The sequence below is a fragment of the Pteropus vampyrus genome, unplaced genomic scaffold (assembly GCF_000151845.1).
Source record: "Pteropus vampyrus isolate Shadow unplaced genomic scaffold, Pvam_2.0 Scaffold190, whole genome shotgun sequence".
Taxonomy (NCBI): domain Eukaryota; kingdom Metazoa; phylum Chordata; class Mammalia; order Chiroptera; family Pteropodidae; genus Pteropus; species Pteropus vampyrus.
In genome coordinates, this window is record NW_011888971.1 from 105,589 (window position 1) to 123,014 (window position 17,426).

Genomic DNA, 17,426 nt, shown 5'->3' on the forward strand with positions numbered 1-17,426 from the left:
TTGCCATAGTTCTCGCTTTTAATGGTGATCATTCTAGAGCCCGTTTCTAGCTTCCGTGCCTCAGCTGAAAGAGCGCTGTCCATAGTTTAGTCTTGTGGGTGTTCAAGTTCATCGCGGTGTGTGCTCGTGAGACTCTTCCACACTGTCCATTCAGACCTGGGGATGGCCCTCCTCAGACGTGCTGGTCTCCAGAGTTAACCTGTCATTAGTCTTAATGCGAAACGTCAGTGTACATTTAGCGACCCTAATCTGAAATCGGGAAGTGGCTGTTCTTGCCAATTACTGGGCAAAGTGGGACAGTTCGCTTGGCCTTTTCTCCTAGATCCTCAAAGGCCTGCATCTTTTCTCCCTCCCACACTTATCTTGGGGAGTCCAGATCCGAAGACAGATGGCCAGTGGGTTGGAAAGTAGTACATTAAGGATTTCATGTGAATTGATAATTGTTTGAACAGATGTAACATTTGGGGGAGATATATGTAAAAATAATTTCATCTCTAATATTCTAACATATATACTCTATATGTGGACATATAAGCATAGATATAAATATAGATGTAGACATATGGTTATATATACTTGTAGATATGTACATATGTATGCATATATACATGTATTTCCATATATGATTCAGGTTATTATATTTTATAATTATAAAAATTTGTTTAAGAAAAATTAAGAAAGTAGAAATATAAATTCCTCAGTTTAATGACTCAAACCAGTTGGTAATATATCTCACTGGTATTTATTTCTAGATATTTTTCTTAATGCGTAGTTTTCAATTTTTTCTTACTTAACTTGATTTCATAAAATGGGTGTTTATTTTATTGCCAGACGCATGACCGTATCAGGAGTCGTGCCCGGCTTGCTTGCTTGTGTGCTTAATGTACCTGCTAAGCTTGTGATAATAGACAACCTTCTAGTGAGAAGGTTCGTCCTTAAGCTCTTTCTCTATTTCAAGTACTTTCTTACAACAGATTTCTAAGAGTTGATCAGTGTATAAGAGTGCATACTTCTGTATAATTTTGACTTATTTTTCAGCGTCTGAGAAATGTATATGTACTTACGTGTGTGTGTGTGTTCACGTTTGCGTCACCATGCAGTGTAAGCGTTCTGAACTCACTGTTTATTATATTAGTATTTTTACCTGTTTTTTAAAAACTGTGTTCAAATATGATTTTTACTTGAAAGAAATGAAAGAAAAAAAAACCCAGGAAAATAAAAATTTTTTCAGCAAGTGTGAAAGAAACCAAATCCTCTTGCCCAGAACTTGAAGGATCTCTGAATAGGTTTGACATTTCATGAGACGCTGCTTACTACAAGCTAAGAAAAATAGTGCTTCTCTATGAACCATATCCTTCAGGACATGACACTACCATGTGATTTCAGTAAAACGTCAGGGAACACATTTACCGATGCACTAGAATTGCTGTTATTTCATTTGGATGACTTGAGTTTCGATTTGGTATGACGGTTGGTTTGTAACATCAAATTTCCCAAGGAGGGTGGTGTGTAAATAGGAAAATTATGTTTACAGCCCTGTTATCAGTCTCTAGATTCCATATCCAGTTATTTGGCAGTATACATTTTTTAAATATTCAATTTTGGAGAATTTACAATAAAGTAAGAAGAATTCAAGTTATTTATTTTTGAAAAAGTAGTTTCAGATATTTGGTGGGAAGTTTGGTTTTATGATGTCTGTCTTTTATATTTCTAGGCAATGGCTCAAGTCTGAAGACATTCAAAGAATCTCATTGCTTTTCTACAATAAAATACTAGAAAAAGAGGTAAGCTCTTTTTTTCTTCAAAATCAATTGCTTTTTCTGAAATGTTAGTTTTAAAAAATTCCTTCATGAAATTATACTTGCGTTTTTTTACTTGTGACATTTAAACTGCCTCTAACTTTATCAGAACTCTTTCTAGCTTCTCCTATGGCCTTTTCATGCCAAACTGTTTTACAATAGTTCTTGTTACCAAGCTTCTGGTTTTGGCTAGTCACCATTCTCAGCATCCTGGTCGTAAGTGACATCTGGGACATGTCTGAGTTAGGGGGTTAAAGGAAAGAATCATGACCTAAACAAAGTCTTCCCGATAAATCTACATTACTTTATACATTTTAACTTTTTAACAAAAATGTGAGATTTACATTAAAGACATGTTTTGCAAAAGTAAAACCCCCAGACTTTTAAGTTTTGTTATATCTAAATACTTTCACATATAGCTCATAAGATAAGTGCTATTTCAGGCATACATAATAATCAGACATTTTATTTTTACATATCAAGTTTAACATGGATTTGCTAAAATAAATTAAGTAATTATTACAGAAAGAATGATTCTTCTAGGTCAGCTTATTTCATTTGCCTTTTATTTTGTGTTGATCTAGAAAAAGAACAAATAATTTCCATTATGCGACCATATAATGACAGTCCTAGTTTGAACAAAAGCTACTATATTAATGGCAGCAGTCACAGCACTGGTATTAAAATTCTGTTGAGAAAAATTCAATTCCTTGTTTCATGAATACTGAATAAAAACATCAAATATAAAAATTACTTACAAAATTCATCAGGTGGGGATTTTGCAGTTACACAAAAACTTACTTTTTAATTAGTGGTCAAGATCAATTATCTGCTTCTGAGTCAATACATGGACTACAGATGGTGTACCAAATTGATATTTCATATGATTTTTTATTATTATTTCGACCATTTACCCTTGGATGACTTTAATAGACACTAATGGTTACTTATGGTATAAATGATAAAGTATTCTCTTCCCGATACAAGTTCATTCCCTTTATGAATATTGAAAGGAAATTCCAACTCAGATCTCTACACAAAGCCCAGAAGATAAAAGATAGAGATGTCACTGAATGTGTAGAATGTAATCACATTTCTGCAATTGTACGGATATAGCTTCTTCATCAGCATATAAATTATCCAGGCTATTAAGTCACAACATTTACTAATTAAAAAAAAAAAAAATTCTAGCAAATAGAAGGTATTGTCGTTTACAAATGCGGCTTTAGTTGCATTCCCTATGTGTACATATTTGCAGAGGCCAACTTTGAGGCAAATTTTAGAGAGTATTGGAATTTAATCTCACTTCTTATCCACCTCCGCCCAGCCCGCTCATCAAAGCTACAGGATGGGTCCAAGGCAGCAAGGCACAGAGGGAGAGAAATATCAATTCACCACCCAGCGGTCCAGCATCTCGAACTAAAAGCCCAGTGGCTATAACCTAAGAAATACATACTATAATTTCCTATAACTTGAGAAACAGTGTGTGCAGATAAAGCTGACACAGCCTACCAATATTGTCAGGAGGTTTCAATAGCATTGCCACAAAAACCTTATTTCCTTTAATGTTATTATAAAATCCTCTTTTGAGAGGTAGTGCAGCCTCAGCTGGAGCATTGGCTGTCTTTTAGCCTCATAACTCAGGCAGAGCCGGTCTCAGGTGGGCAGCTACGCCGGTCACTTCACCGTCCTGGATGGAACAGAAAGCTGTGTGGCCACTGCCAATTGATCTGGACAAATGGGAGGAGACTCCAGCAGCCACACCAGCCAACGCAATGACCGGGGACTGAGAACGAAGCCCGCTGGTCCCCTCTATCTTGTCAATTCCCCTCCCCGACCTCTGAGCAGCATTAAGATAAAGCGCTAAAATAAGTAAATCAAATGAGGAAATTGCGTTTCCTCAATAATATCGAAAACTGAAATATTTTGTAAAAAGTCCTTTGCTTTCTCCGAACGACTGTGGGCGTCAGACCCACGAGGGAACCGGGCCCTGCTGTTCAGGTGCTCGCTTCTTGCCGAGTGATTCGATTACCTCTAAATGGCTTTCTGAACAGTTTGACTCAGAAAAGTCACGGTGTTTGGAAGTCACAGCGCATTCGGAGGGAGGCGGTCCTCGGTGCTGGAGACGAACAGCCATCGTCCCTGGTGTGTCTGTGCTGCAGTCTACGCTCGACAAACGGGATGCGCGAACGGGGTCCGATTAGGCTGCTGGACGAGTGTTCCAGCCGCTCTCTTACAGAGCTGTCACTCACAGTCTCCTTCTTCCCCCTTAGTACCGAGCCACGGCGCTGCCGGCCTTCAAGTATTACGTGACCTGCGCTTGCCTCATCTTCTTCTGCATCTTCGTTGTGCAGATTCTCGTGTTGCCGAAGTAAGTACGTGTGGCTCCCCGTGGGGACCCTCGCCGGGTGCACCCCCGCACGGGCCCAGTCATGCCTGAGGATGCGAGCTGTTCCTTTCCAAACAGAGGGATTACGTCACATTCCACATGCCACAGTGGCAGTGGATGGGGCGAAACGCCAATCTGGGAAGCCGTGTGGGCCCCGTGTGTCATGTTTCGTTATAGGAATATTGGATTTTCAAAGTGGACATGTTGAGTTACCTTATACGGATTTGTTTTAAACAAATTTAACCTTCTGATTTTGATTTCTATATTACTCTGATGTCCAGTCTAAGAAGCATAGCCCAATAAACCTCACCCAGGAAAGACAAAGTCACTAGATTTTTCGTTGTTGTTGTCGTTTCTAATAAACAACATAATTGTTTATTGAAAGGATAAAACCTGTTCTGGGAACGCTTCCCCCACTCATTCGTTCTGATTTCACATTCTCCTTCATGAAGTCCACTCTCTGCCACCTTATCTGGCTGTCATAAGTCACTGTCCAACTCACGTCTCCCAGGAGCGACGTGGTATGGACAAGAGAAACTGAGTGAGCTGGATTCCACGCGTTCAGGCTTTGGAGTGGGCTCTTCCTGGTTTTGGTCCGGGTGACCTCGTGGGTTCTGAATTGTGAGGGCATCGCTGTGATATAGTTTTCAGTGTATCTCTACCAGGTACCTCTGGGATTCACCACTTTTGTTAAATCCTTAGGTGAAGGCTTCTGCACTAACTAGGGCATGTGAACTTGACTAGCCCCTTAGCACAGAGCAGGATGGGTATCTCACCTTTTAAAGATCACTCTTTTTTCACTCATGGCCCTAGACAGATAGTCAACATCACTGAAAATTACCAGGCTGATGGACAGAGTTTTGATTTTTCTTATTTCCTGGTGGGACAGCACTTTCTGCCTCTTAATATATCATCCAAGAGCCCAATTCCGATTTTCCGTTAATGAAATGCCTGGGAGCATTGCCAAGTATAAATATTAAATCTCACACTCAGTGGCATGTATCAGCCTCTGGTTCCACCTGGATCATTTAGCGCCAACACCTCTCAGCACTGTGCTTTCGAATACCCTCTGTGTATCTAGTGTTTTCTCTGCCTCGTTTATGAACTCATCTACTTAAAAATAATAATTCTGTTATATTTATGAAATATTTTATTGGAATAATGATGCTTCTCACTTCTGCTGACATACCTTTTTTTTTTTTAATTTATTGAATTGTAGTTTGATTTTGTTTGCTTTCTTAGTGGTATACTGTCCCATGATTTTGGAGGAAAGAAGGGAAAGAAATGATTAAATGAGTGAGTAAATGAATAAACGAATGAATAACTAATAATAGAAGAATGTGTGACCTTGAAAGGGCCAATAAGAAAAAGTCTTTTTCTGAAATAGGGTCTTACTTCATTCCTACTTGGCCCATATTTTTTAATCTGGCTCTAGTCTCAGAATTTTAATCGACATAATTAAGTTATTGGCTCCTCTTCGGGGAGGTGTTCTCGCGCTTCTGTCTGCCTTGCTCTATAGCTATCAGAAGTGTGAGCTACCTTCGAAGACCAAAATTACATTTGCATTTTTAATAGTTTTATTCATATTGTCTGCCAAATTAAATACATTATGTTAAACCAGACATGGGCGATTATTAAAATTAGGATGATTTTTTTTCTAATAAAGTTTAGTTAAATATCATGTGTTGTATTAGCCCAAGTTAAATTAAGAATAATGGTATTTTACTTAAGGAACATTAATAGCCAGATTATAATATTAAATCTCTTAGAACTTTCATTTCAGCTTAGATTCTTTAATACTCATTCCATTTCTCATTTTAATACTTAATACTCATTAATTCTTTAATACTTATTTCAAAAGAGTCACTTATTTTGTTTTTATCTCCAAAAATTAAAAAAAAATAAATAAATAAGAAAAAGTTTAATGGTAGAATCATTCATGTTCATTGAAAGCAAACTTGGTTTCTTAAACACCGATGATGGAAAATAACTATCGTGGAGAAAGTTTGCTTTGGTGAGCCCAAACGTTGTATACAATGAAATTAAGTTACTCCTTATGTACCTTGATGCAGTGGATGGGAATCTTAGGACAAATCAAAAAAGAAAGAAGGAACAAAAGAAAGAAAGGAGAGAGGGAGGGGGTAGAAGAAAGAAAGGAGGGAGGGTGGGAGGAAGGGGGGAAGAGACTTCTCACTGTCTAAGATGAAGGAAGCACGTGGCTTTTACCGACATGAACAGCGTAGAGCTTGGAGTTCTGGTCATCTGAGAGTAAGGAAATGCGTCACAGTTAGGAGCTTGAATGAGGGCTAGTGCTGTAGTTCCTTCCCACGGTCGAAGGCCAGAGTTTGGGGGTGGTGCCCCACCTCTCAGATTCCTTGGCTGCTTCCAGCCCACCACTCTGATTTCCTTAGTCTTTGTCTCCCACCTTCATTCTCTAAGATGGCAGCGTTCACCTTCTGAGCAACAGGATAGAGGGACAGACCCAGAAGCAGAGAGCAGGAAGCATTCGTAACTGCTATCTCTTGGGGAAACCTCCCAGAAGCTACGTCATGGCACTGTGGTTTATAACCCAAGTCTGTGATCACAAACCTAGCTGCAAGGGAGGCTGGTTTATAACCCAAGTCTGTAGTCACAAACTAGTCCCAAAACCTAGCTGCAAGGGAGGCTGGAATCTTCAGTCTTCAGTCTGTGTAACAAGACGCTTATCTAAAAATTTCTAATATCATGAAAAAATATAATTCATGAAAACCAGTACTCTCTCCAGGAAAGAAAACCACTTTTTTGTCAGCTATGCGTCACTAGTATAGTAAGACGTGAGGCATAATAACCATCGAAAGGAAGCTAAGCCTCTTTTCACTCCGTGAAACAGGACCACATACCTTTACTTTGTACTCAGGGGTATAGTCAGAGCGTTTGTAATGGAAATAGAAATTCATGCATGCAGTCAGTCATTTGTGGAATCATTCAACAGCTGTTTACTGAGCTACCATACGCCAAACATAGTTAGATGATGGGAAACAGCAGTAACCCCCAAAAGTACCATCTGTCATATAACTTACTACATCCTATCGGAGAACACATAATGTAATAAAAAAAATGTATATATAATTCAGTGGTGCTGAGCTTTAAGAAGAACTAAACGGCAGGACACAGAGTGAGGGACAGTGGTATTTCAGACGAGGGTGGTCTGAGAAGGCATCATAGACACAGCGACATTGAAGTAGAAGTCTGAATGAATTGGAATGGGAATAATGCGGACGCTGGCAGAAGAACATTCTCAGTGATGGGAGTCACAGGTGTGTTCGTTCGAGGGGTGGCGGGAGCAGAGTGAGCCAGGAGAGGGTGGCCGGAAATGGGAGGAGAGGCGCTGTTGGAGGGGCAGGCCCTTCCGGGCTACTGGAAGAACTTTGGTTCTGAATACAACAGAAGGCCCTAGAAAGGTTCTCAGCTGCGGACATGATCTGGTTATGCTCAAAAGTGTTGTTCTTGTTGTTCTGGAGGGGATGGGGGTAGGAAGAGGAAGAGGTCAAGTTCTGGATATATTATGAAGAGTGATGTAGACAGGTCTTATGAAGAGTGATGTAGAGTAAGAGAAAGTTCTGTAAAATTTGGGGGGGGCAGGTGGGCATGGGGGTCAGCCTGGACGACTGGAAATATGCAGTTGCCATCTACAGAGGGGGAGAATCCTGGGGTAGGAAAAGGCTGGGGAGGGCTGTGGAACCAAGGGCTCGGCTGTGGACATCAGAGACGTGTGTGCTCATGATGGGACCCCTTCTGCCTCCCTCTCCCGCATCACGGGGCCTTCAAGGGGCCAGAACATCTATTATGAGAGAAGGGCTGCTGTAACGCGTAATGGCAAAGGATATTTAAATTCCTTTTTCCTTTTCATCTTTTGATTCTTTCTTTTTTTTTTTTTTTTTACTGGATTCCCTTTCATTTTTTTCATTTTGAAGTTCTATCACCTATCACTTAAAAATGAGATAGAGAAAAGGAGGGCTTTTTATTATTACATGCTAACTTATTCTTAACAGAAAAGTTTTCTTCCCTTAGTTCTCATCATCCTTGCTCAGATGTGCACAGGGTGCTGATGAGAGAATCTGCAACCTTGTTTGTGGGAGGAGAAGGGAGAGCACAGAGGGGGGAGGGGCATGAGAGGCATCATCATATGAAATAGAATTCCAGAGAATGAGCCTGTTATTTACCCACTGAAAGGGTTTATATCTAATGTAACTTAGACATTTTGAGGAGGATGTATATCTCTTCTGGCTTCGGTCAGTGTGCTTCCTCGTTCCTGTCAGGACCATCTTTAAGCCATAAACTGACTGGGAAAAAAAAAAAAACAGAAAGGAGAGAATCAGCCTCTTCCATTTACTGTAACAATATACTTGATTAAAGTGCCAGAGTCAAAAATTATTACTAAAAAGTGTGATTCTTTTTCCTTGCCGCATGACAGAGAAGAGTCAAGTTTGCTTTTCAGTGAGTGCATAATCAATTATGCTTGTGTGTCAGCAAGAAACAGCTTTGCGACCAGAATGTTAATTAAAACTGGTTATGTTACACAAACATCGTGGTATGCTTAATGGGCCTGAACGTGATTTTGATAGAACAGGCAGATAAACAGTTATAATTAAGAGCTTTCGACCATTACTTTGCCTCATGGTATGTCCCGTTCCCCGAGGTGACAGCTGCATCCATGTGAACAAGAAGGCCAGTGTGCCATGGGCTGGAACACTGGACAGCCTCAGGCTGAGCACGATGGTGAACGTTTGAACCATTCAGGGTCTGAATCTGAGGCTGCAACATCATGTTCTAAATATAAAATCATGTCACCTACAAATAGAGAAAGTTTTATTTATTTTTTTCCAATCTGATGCCTTTATTTCATTTTCCTGCCTAATTTCCCTAGCTAGGTTCTCCAGTACAATGTTCAGTAGAAGTCGTCACAGCACACATGTATTCTTGGAATACTGACCAAGCTGTAACATATACTAGACCATAAAAGCACCGACACAAATTTGAAAAGATTGAAATGAATTTGAAAAGATAAAAATCTTATGGTCTTATAGCTAACTACACCAACATCAAATTAGAAATCAAGAACAGTAGAATATCAAAAAGTATCCCCAATATATATTTCATTGGTCAATTATATACTTTTGAATAATGTATGAGTCAAAAAAGAAATCACAAGAGAAATTAGAAAATCTTTGCATATCAAAATATAACATATCAAAATATGTGGGATGTAGCTTACAGCAGTCACTTCAAGAGGAATTACAGCTTTAAAATGCTTATACCAGAAAGAAGATTAAAATCGGTGGCCTCAGTTTCCAACTTAGGAAGCCAGAAAAGATGAGCAAATCGATAAATACTAAAGAAAGAAGATAGAAAATAACCAGTACAGAAAAATAGTATAGCCAAAAATTGATTCTTTGAAAAATTTAAATATTCCTAAACTTCTAGCAAAAGTGATCAAGAAAGAAAAAGAGAAAGATTATCACGAACAGCCAAACTAATAATATAAAGAATAAAAGGGGATTCGCCACAGATCCTATAGATATTAAAAGGATAAATATGGAATATTATCAGTTACTTGAGGCCAAGATTTACAATTTAGATAAAATGCAAAAATTTATTGAAAAGACAACCTACCACACCTGACACATAATGGAATAGAAAATGTCAATGGGTATGTCTCTATCACATTTATTAAATTTGATTTTTAAAATCTTCCCACGAAGAAAACTTCACAGCAGGGTGATTTCTGAGCGAGTTCTACCAAACATCGTCAGAAAATAAGATAGAAAACGAATTTCATAATTGTGAATGGATAACAATGCCCTATTCGTGGAAAGAGGCTCAAACTTTGAGGCTACAAACCGAAGGTCCCCTCTGTGCTACACATAGGAGACTTAGCTAAAATGGAAAGAGAGCACTTGGAAAGAGAGGATGGAAAATAGCTGTTCTGGGAAACAATGTACAGGAGAAAAGGAAGCTGCCGGAATGTAGACGCCTGGCAATCGAGAAGTCAAGTGGAAGGCGTTCGGCATGAACAAAGACATGCTAATGTATGGTACAGTCACCAAGAAGGGTTAGCGATCTTAAGTTTTTATACACGCCAGCATCTTTTCGAAACAAATAAAGAGAAACTATTAACATGTTTAGATATATGGACAAACCCGCAACCCTATTTGAAAATGTTAATACTTTCTAAAATTGACAGACCAAATGGAGCCCGTTAAGTCAGCCCACTGGGGACTTGACTAATCCATCAGGCCCTGTGAATAGATATAGTGGAAGAACATGTTTTGTTGCCAACAAAAAGAAAATGCATATCATTTTCAGAAAAACATAAAACATCATAGAAGTAGAACATATTTATCACAGCCCAGAAGAAAAATAAATCATCTGAATATAAATGATAACCACAATCTCTGATCAGATCTATTGAAATTAGAAATAAGGAGAATAGACCAAAAATAATCTCTTTGTAGAATTTATAAATTAGACTTCTGAATTACTCTTGTATTAAAAGGAAATGGAAATTGAAATTATAGGCCATTTAGAAAAGAACAATGATGAGTAGCTATAAATCAAAGCTGTGGAGTTTGGCTAAAACAGTAATTATAGGAATATTTATGTCCTTAAATATATTTATTAGACAATACAAAAGACTGCCAATAAATGACAATCAAGAAAAAGAACTATATAAGTTTTTTAAAGAACTTTTAAAGTTAAATCAGAAACTAATAATATAGAAAATTATCAGAAAGCATATACCTTAATAATAAACCAAAAGTTCATTCTTTGAGATCAACAAACATGTAAAGTTTTGAAAGTCTGATTTAAAGAAAAAAGAGAAAAATAACATTAAGTTTAAGAAGAAATTACTTCAAATATGGAGATTTTAAAAATTGTTAAGAGAATGTTACGTAGACTATTTTACACACACACATATACATGAAGTGGATAATTTTCTAGGAAAATTATCAAAATTGACTTAAAAAATAGAACCAGTAAACATGGCAGAAATGTGCTTCTGAAAATAGAATCAGGTCAGGAATACAACGCTGTGGGCGTAAACCTCGACCTCACCGCTTAACAGACGTCTAACTTTCGTCAAGTCTCTCAGATTCTCTGGGCTTCAGTTTCTCTTCGGTAAACGAAGTGGTGATACTAACTCCTACTGAGGATTATCATGAGAGTTCAATGAGCTATACACACAAAGCCCTTGGGAACAGTGCTTGGCACCTAGGAAATGCTCTATGGGTGATAGCTTGTAGCATCCTATCATCACCGTTACCTCGTCAGGTGGTTTTACGGTTGAGATTTACCAAACCTTCCGGAAGAGGTCACTCATTTATTATTTAGAGCTTCAGACCTCAGGAAAAGAAGTAACGTTTCTGAATTCAACCTAACGAGTCTGGCATTACCTTGACATCCAAAAGGAACCAGGTAAACGTGGAGTCCAAGAAACCCCATCAGAGCTTGTTTCGTGAGAATAAAAACAGATGAGAAAGATGGCAAACAGACGTGGAGCAGATGAATGACCGTGACCCTCTTCAGTCACAGGAGAGACAAGAGCCCTCCGTTCGCACTGTCTGCCTCTATGGCACCTGACCAGGGACGTAGGACTAGAGAGATGTCCTAGAGAAGGGTGTCCTAGGTGGGGACATAAGGGGACAAGCAGTACTGGCCTCTTCTAGACACAGGTGGCTTCTTCCTCACCTTCCTGTCATTACAGTATCTCGCGGGCCTGGCATGTGAGACTAGCCAACCATCTCGGTGTCTTCCCAGCATAGACTCCTTGTCCCTCATAAAACATGAACGAATGTCACTACCCAGCAGGCATTTGAAAGCTCTGTGGATCCCGGCCAGGCGATCACACAGCATTCAGCATGCCACTGAGTCAGGCTCGAGGGTTGGTCTGACCTCAGGTGTGCAGGCCTCGCTGGGCATGCAGTTCCTCTGAGAGTGGGGTAGGGATCCGAGTGTGTGGGCTGCATGGCACCTTCCCACCGTGACAGCATCCGGGGTTACTCCGGTCACTCAGTTGCTTTGTTCGCCTCGTTTTGGGGCTCAAGGCTCGGCCCCGGCCTATAACTTCAGCTCGTTGCTGATTTGCATCTGGTTCCCCATCCCAGCTGCCGGCATTTGGGGTACTGCAGGCTCTGTGGTGTCTCTGTGGTGTCAACCTTGTTGGCCTGAGGTTCTGCGTGGTCTGGGACACACCCGGCTCTCCTCTGACGTCCCATTTCAATTTCATCTTTGGTTATCCACTGTGGTTGGGCTCTTTTGATACCCCGAACGCCTCTCCCCTTGGATTATATGAAGTTTTTAAAGGCTTTTAATTTTTTAAAGGCCCTCTCAGAAATGCATACAGTTATTACGAATACTTATACCTACATGTCGGTGGCACACTCATGGGCACACTGCTCACGTGATCACAGAAAGCTTGGGTGTTTGTTGACTTGTGCAGGAATGTAAAGGCCGTAGGCTGTGAAATCTCGAGGGAACCTTGGGAAGCATTTAGATGCATCACGTTGAAGGAAGTTGAATCTGGTCGGATTTTAGTGGGGACAATAGGGACTTCCTGTTTCCTAAGCGAACAGCAGCCAGGATGGGGCGTGGGGTCTTCGAGAGCATCCTATGAGGCTGCCCTGGATGCAGCAGCTGCCAGGACATCAACAGCAGGGAAGAGGACACCGAGACGGACAAGGTCAAGTGCAGGCATGGAAGTACCAGTAGCATAGGCGAGTCATAAAAAGATCGTTTTTCTTTGATGAAGAACTGTTCTCTATAGGGCAGTTTTAATGACTCATAACAAGTCAGTCGGACACGACTGTAGACGTGCTTCTTTGGACGTATTTTTGGGTTTTATTTGAGCTTCATTTTCATTTCTCAAAAAATGAGTGAGGATCGAAGTCCTCGCTTGGTTAAGTCCCAGCGAAGCTGCGATGTTAATGCTGGCTTTCTGGAATAACCAGCTCTCTGCTCGCTAACCTGTTCCCTTTTGTTTCCTGGCAGAACGTCCATTCTCGGGATCTCCTTTGGAGCTGCGTCTCTCTCGCTTGCCTTCATCCTTTTCGTCTGCTTTGCTGGACAGCTTTTGGTAGGTACTGCAAATATGGACCTTCTTTGAAAACTGTGCTCACTGGATGAAAACCGACTCCTTACTTAAAACAGGGAACTCATTACCTTACATTTCCAGTGATACAGATCTCAGTGAAGCAGCCCAGAATGCAAACTGAGGCAGCTCATGCACGAACGAGACTCTAATTTGAAGATTATTTGAGATGCTGGATGGCACATCATAAAACTATAGCTATGTCTGTTTGTTTCTGTCAACGTGTTTTATCATCTCTAGGTTCTCAGAGTATTTATAACTGAGATCGTAAGCATAATAAGCAGCTTTTAGTGCACAGGGAATTAAAATTCAAACCAAATATATATTTTATATCTACTTGCCAGGTGTAAAATCTTAGAACATGTGTAAATTGCAATATAAAAAATATATCTTATAGGTGTTTTAATTTAAGCTAATCGTTGTGCAGTCTTGTAGTTTAGATGCTGGTTCTGGATATAGAAATTAAACCTCTGTGCATTTGTCAGTCTGAAGCAGTGTTGCTGGCTGGCTCCAGCTCCATGTGGGATAGAAGTTCCCAAAGCGAATCAGGGTTCCGTTCTGTTCATCAGAGACGAGTCGAAACAGGAGAGGCCGCTCTCAGCTAGGTTTTGAGCCTAGTTCATGAGCATCCCAAAATTTTAATGTTGCAATAATTTGTTATACAAAATAAGTAGGAATAATCTTAAAAATATTTGTCAATGAATGCACAGTGCCCGCGTCCTCATTCCTGGCCGGCACCCACACGTACCTGATGTTCAGAAGTTCTTCTTAACTCTGGTTTGTCTCAAAGAGAACATTTTAAGACTGCAAATGAATTGGCGCCTGCCTCTTCCTTGCAAGAGGCCTGCGTTTTGCCAAAGTGCTCAGGGAGAGGAGACTTGAAGGCAGCTGGTCGTTCTGAACTTGAATCCATCCTTAGGATCTGTGAACAAGTCTCCCCCTAGTGGCCAGCTGGGTCTTTGGCCCAGACGGAATGCTGGTAAAATTCAAGAAGGAATTCTCGTTGCTATAAGAGCTTCTTTTTACTGTTTAGACAATTCTGTAAGGGTTGTTTTTTAACTGTCAACATCAAACTTATTAACACACAGCCAATCTAAGAAGGCTTCAAGTGTGCTTTCTATTCTCTCGAAAACCTACCAATTATACGAGATTGCCTTACGATCTGCATTTATTTATGGATTAAATACTAAGTTTATGAAAAAATACTTATCCCAGACGCCTTTCCCAGTAACGTACATTAACTTTCTGAAAACTTAAACGCCAAAGGCAGTATCAATGCTAATGTATTGGTATTAAGTTCTCCGTTTGAAGAATTAAAGAGGATTCACGAGGAGGTTGAGAACAGGCGACCCCAGCGGCTGTTTTCCTGCCAGGCTTTACCTTTGCTGCCCTCCATTACACCAAAAAGTGCGACACAGGTAAATAAAATTGGTAGCTCGCGGTACAGCTGGATTTGGTTTAAAAAAAAAAAAAACAGGTAGAGAAGCATCAAAATGGGCAAAAAGTAAGAGTGATTGACATGAAAGTTTTCTTGTTGATAAAAAATTCATACAGGTATTTCTTCAGTGACACATTCTGAAAAAGATGTCAGGGACTTTGCTATTTTAATTACCCAGCCCATCCCTGTCTCTGTCCTCTGCTGCCACCTCCACCCTGCCCTAGGGCCTTCAGACTCTGCTCCCCACCCCTCACCTGGCCCACTGCCCAGCTCTTCTTGGAGCTTGGGTCCTTCTTGGGTCCTTCTTGGAGCTCCGTGTGACTGAGGGTTTGTTCCGCATCATGTGGCACTCGATTACATAACGGCTTGTTCGACCTCCCCTTTTCGTGAGTGTGACTGTCATCTCCCCTTCCAGACACATAGTAGGTGCCAGTCCTCTGGCGAGTCCAGCAAAGCGCTGATCACACGACCACGTTTCATAAGCATGCGCTAAGTCGGCGTGACTGGACGGTCCCATCATTTCTGCCAGGATTCTTTCCTTCGTCCACTCGCCTGTCTCCATGTCACGCCTCCCTCGTCTGCCCAAGATGCTGTGCCCTCAGAGCCCATGCTAATCTCCTTCTCAAGACGCCGTCACGTGGGGACAGGGTTGTGTGTAATCAAATGCGTGAGTGCGTGGAGCAGGGGGAGTCGGCGGCCTTCTTATAAGCGCCACGATTCCTAGACACGAACAGGCCTCCACTGGAAATAAGCTTCGAACCTTCCTGACCAACTCTGTGGAGCCCACCTCTCCAGCAGGCAGCTTCCCTGGTGCCTGCTGGCCAGGCTTCCTATTGGGCATTCTTATTTGCATTTTTCAGATGGAAAGGTCCTCGGGGAGTTCACATCAGCCCTGTTTTGTGCCCTGTAGTGCTTAAAGACCCTCAAAACACAGGATAAATATTCAGCATTGTTTGTTGAGGGAATGTTGGGTTGTTGGGTTGTACCCAATGTGACCTCCTGGCACCACTGCTCAGAAAATGTCCCTCCCCTGTCCTCACACACCCTCGACTTCTCCTGAATTCGGCTCACAGCCACCGCATCCCTGCTCCAAATTCCAGCAAGCCCCTGGCCTGTGGGCTGCCTGGCCTATCGTCCTGGTGTCCTCACCTGTCACATCTCCTTGGCCCCCCTGCATCAGTGCCTTTATGAGGCACTTAGCTTTCTACAGCAGATGCTGGAGAGCATTTTAGAACCGTAAACTCGAGAATCGAAGGAGAACTCAGAGACGGCCTCGTCCAGCCCTGCGTTTTATGGGTGAGGGACTCAGGACTCTGGAGTGTCGTGTGCTTTGGCAAGTTTTTATTTCCATTCATTTAGAAGACATTTCCCTCCAGGAAAAATGATGCAGAAGGAGTCGTAAGCAGATCTCTTGAGGATGGAATGGGACTTTGGAGCAGGCTCACAAGTGTGACGACTATAAGACAGAAGGCCTTTCCTGCCCTCGGCTAAGATCTTTCAGCATTTGAAATATTCGTTCATTCATTCGTTCGTTTGTTTATTTGTTTGTTTGTTTGTTTTTATGGTGGCGTTGGTTAACGATACCCGCTGTTCCAACTGTACACTTGAACAGTAAGGCATGTATATATTTACACTGTGCGTTCACCTCCTATAGTTAGACTTCTTTCCATCACCACATATTTGATCCCTTTCACCCTGTCGACCTCGGATAAGATCTTTTAGAATCAATATAAACGGCTTACGATGGGCCGGATCTCCACAAATAGTTCTGTCTCTGACCTCGTCGCCGTCTACAAATAACAAATATTACATTACATTTAAAATGACGACGTATTCCGCTGGGCGTTTCATGTACTCACGAGCATCCTTGGAGGACGTGCTCCCTCTGAACTAAGGCGACGAAGCGCACAGATGCTGCGTAGCTCACCCTGCAGCTGACGGCGAGCGGCATAGAGCCGGAATCGGAGTCAACCCTGAGAATCCTTACAATTTTTTTAACTCTTCGTTTACCAGCGCCAGCATTGAGTGGCCTTCGCAGTCCCCCTAACTTCCTTCATTCTGTTCTCACGTTCATTTTGCTGTTTTCTTGAGGCCATTTCCTTCTGATACAGGCCATGGATAGCAAGTCTATGTTTGGGTTCATTTTTTGTTTTTTTTTCTTTTTTTCTCACAATCCAAAGAATCGTAAATCATGCCAAAGTTAGTTGTCTCACCACCATTCAAATGGGTCCTGAATCCAAAGATGACATCTGGTGTGGTCTTGTGCATTTTCCCCGAGCTTCTGTCTTACGTACCGTTGCCTTCCCAGGGTTAAAGGTGTCGCTGACCATTTGTTTCCGTGGAAGTGGCCTGTCGTTGGTCATGAACTTCCTGATCTGGAGAGCTACCATCTCGTTCATGATGGCGGCCGACCCTCAAGCAGCCAGGGAGGAAGAGAGCTCCTTGTAATTAGTTGGGGGCAGGTTCCAGAGTGCCAGGCTGTGTGAAGAGAGGGTCACCCAAGAAGAGTGCCAAGTACTAGGCAGGGATGTCCGTGTTCACGCCACGAGCCAACGTGGCACGGAGGTTGCCTCGTGATCACTGCCAAGCATCTCTTGGTCAGAATCGCACCGCGAGTCAGGACAGCCTCACCCAGAGCCTCATCCAATTCTCCCCAGCCTCATTCTTGATATA

At 41.5% G+C, this 17,426-nt stretch overlaps 1 protein-coding gene across 1 annotated transcript in view; it reads left to right on the forward strand.

Moving 5' to 3' along the window:
* ADCY2 (adenylate cyclase 2) overlaps positions 1-17,426 on the forward strand; it is a 182,743-nt gene that overhangs the window by 101,930 nt on the left and 63,387 nt on the right. The window contains exons 12-14 of the mRNA XM_011371402.2: positions 1,715-1,784; positions 4,073-4,170; positions 13,216-13,300. Coding sequence (XP_011369704.1) covers positions 1,715-1,784; positions 4,073-4,170; positions 13,216-13,300 — 253 coding nt within the window. The remainder of the gene's footprint in view (positions 1-1,714; positions 1,785-4,072; positions 4,171-13,215; positions 13,301-17,426) is intronic.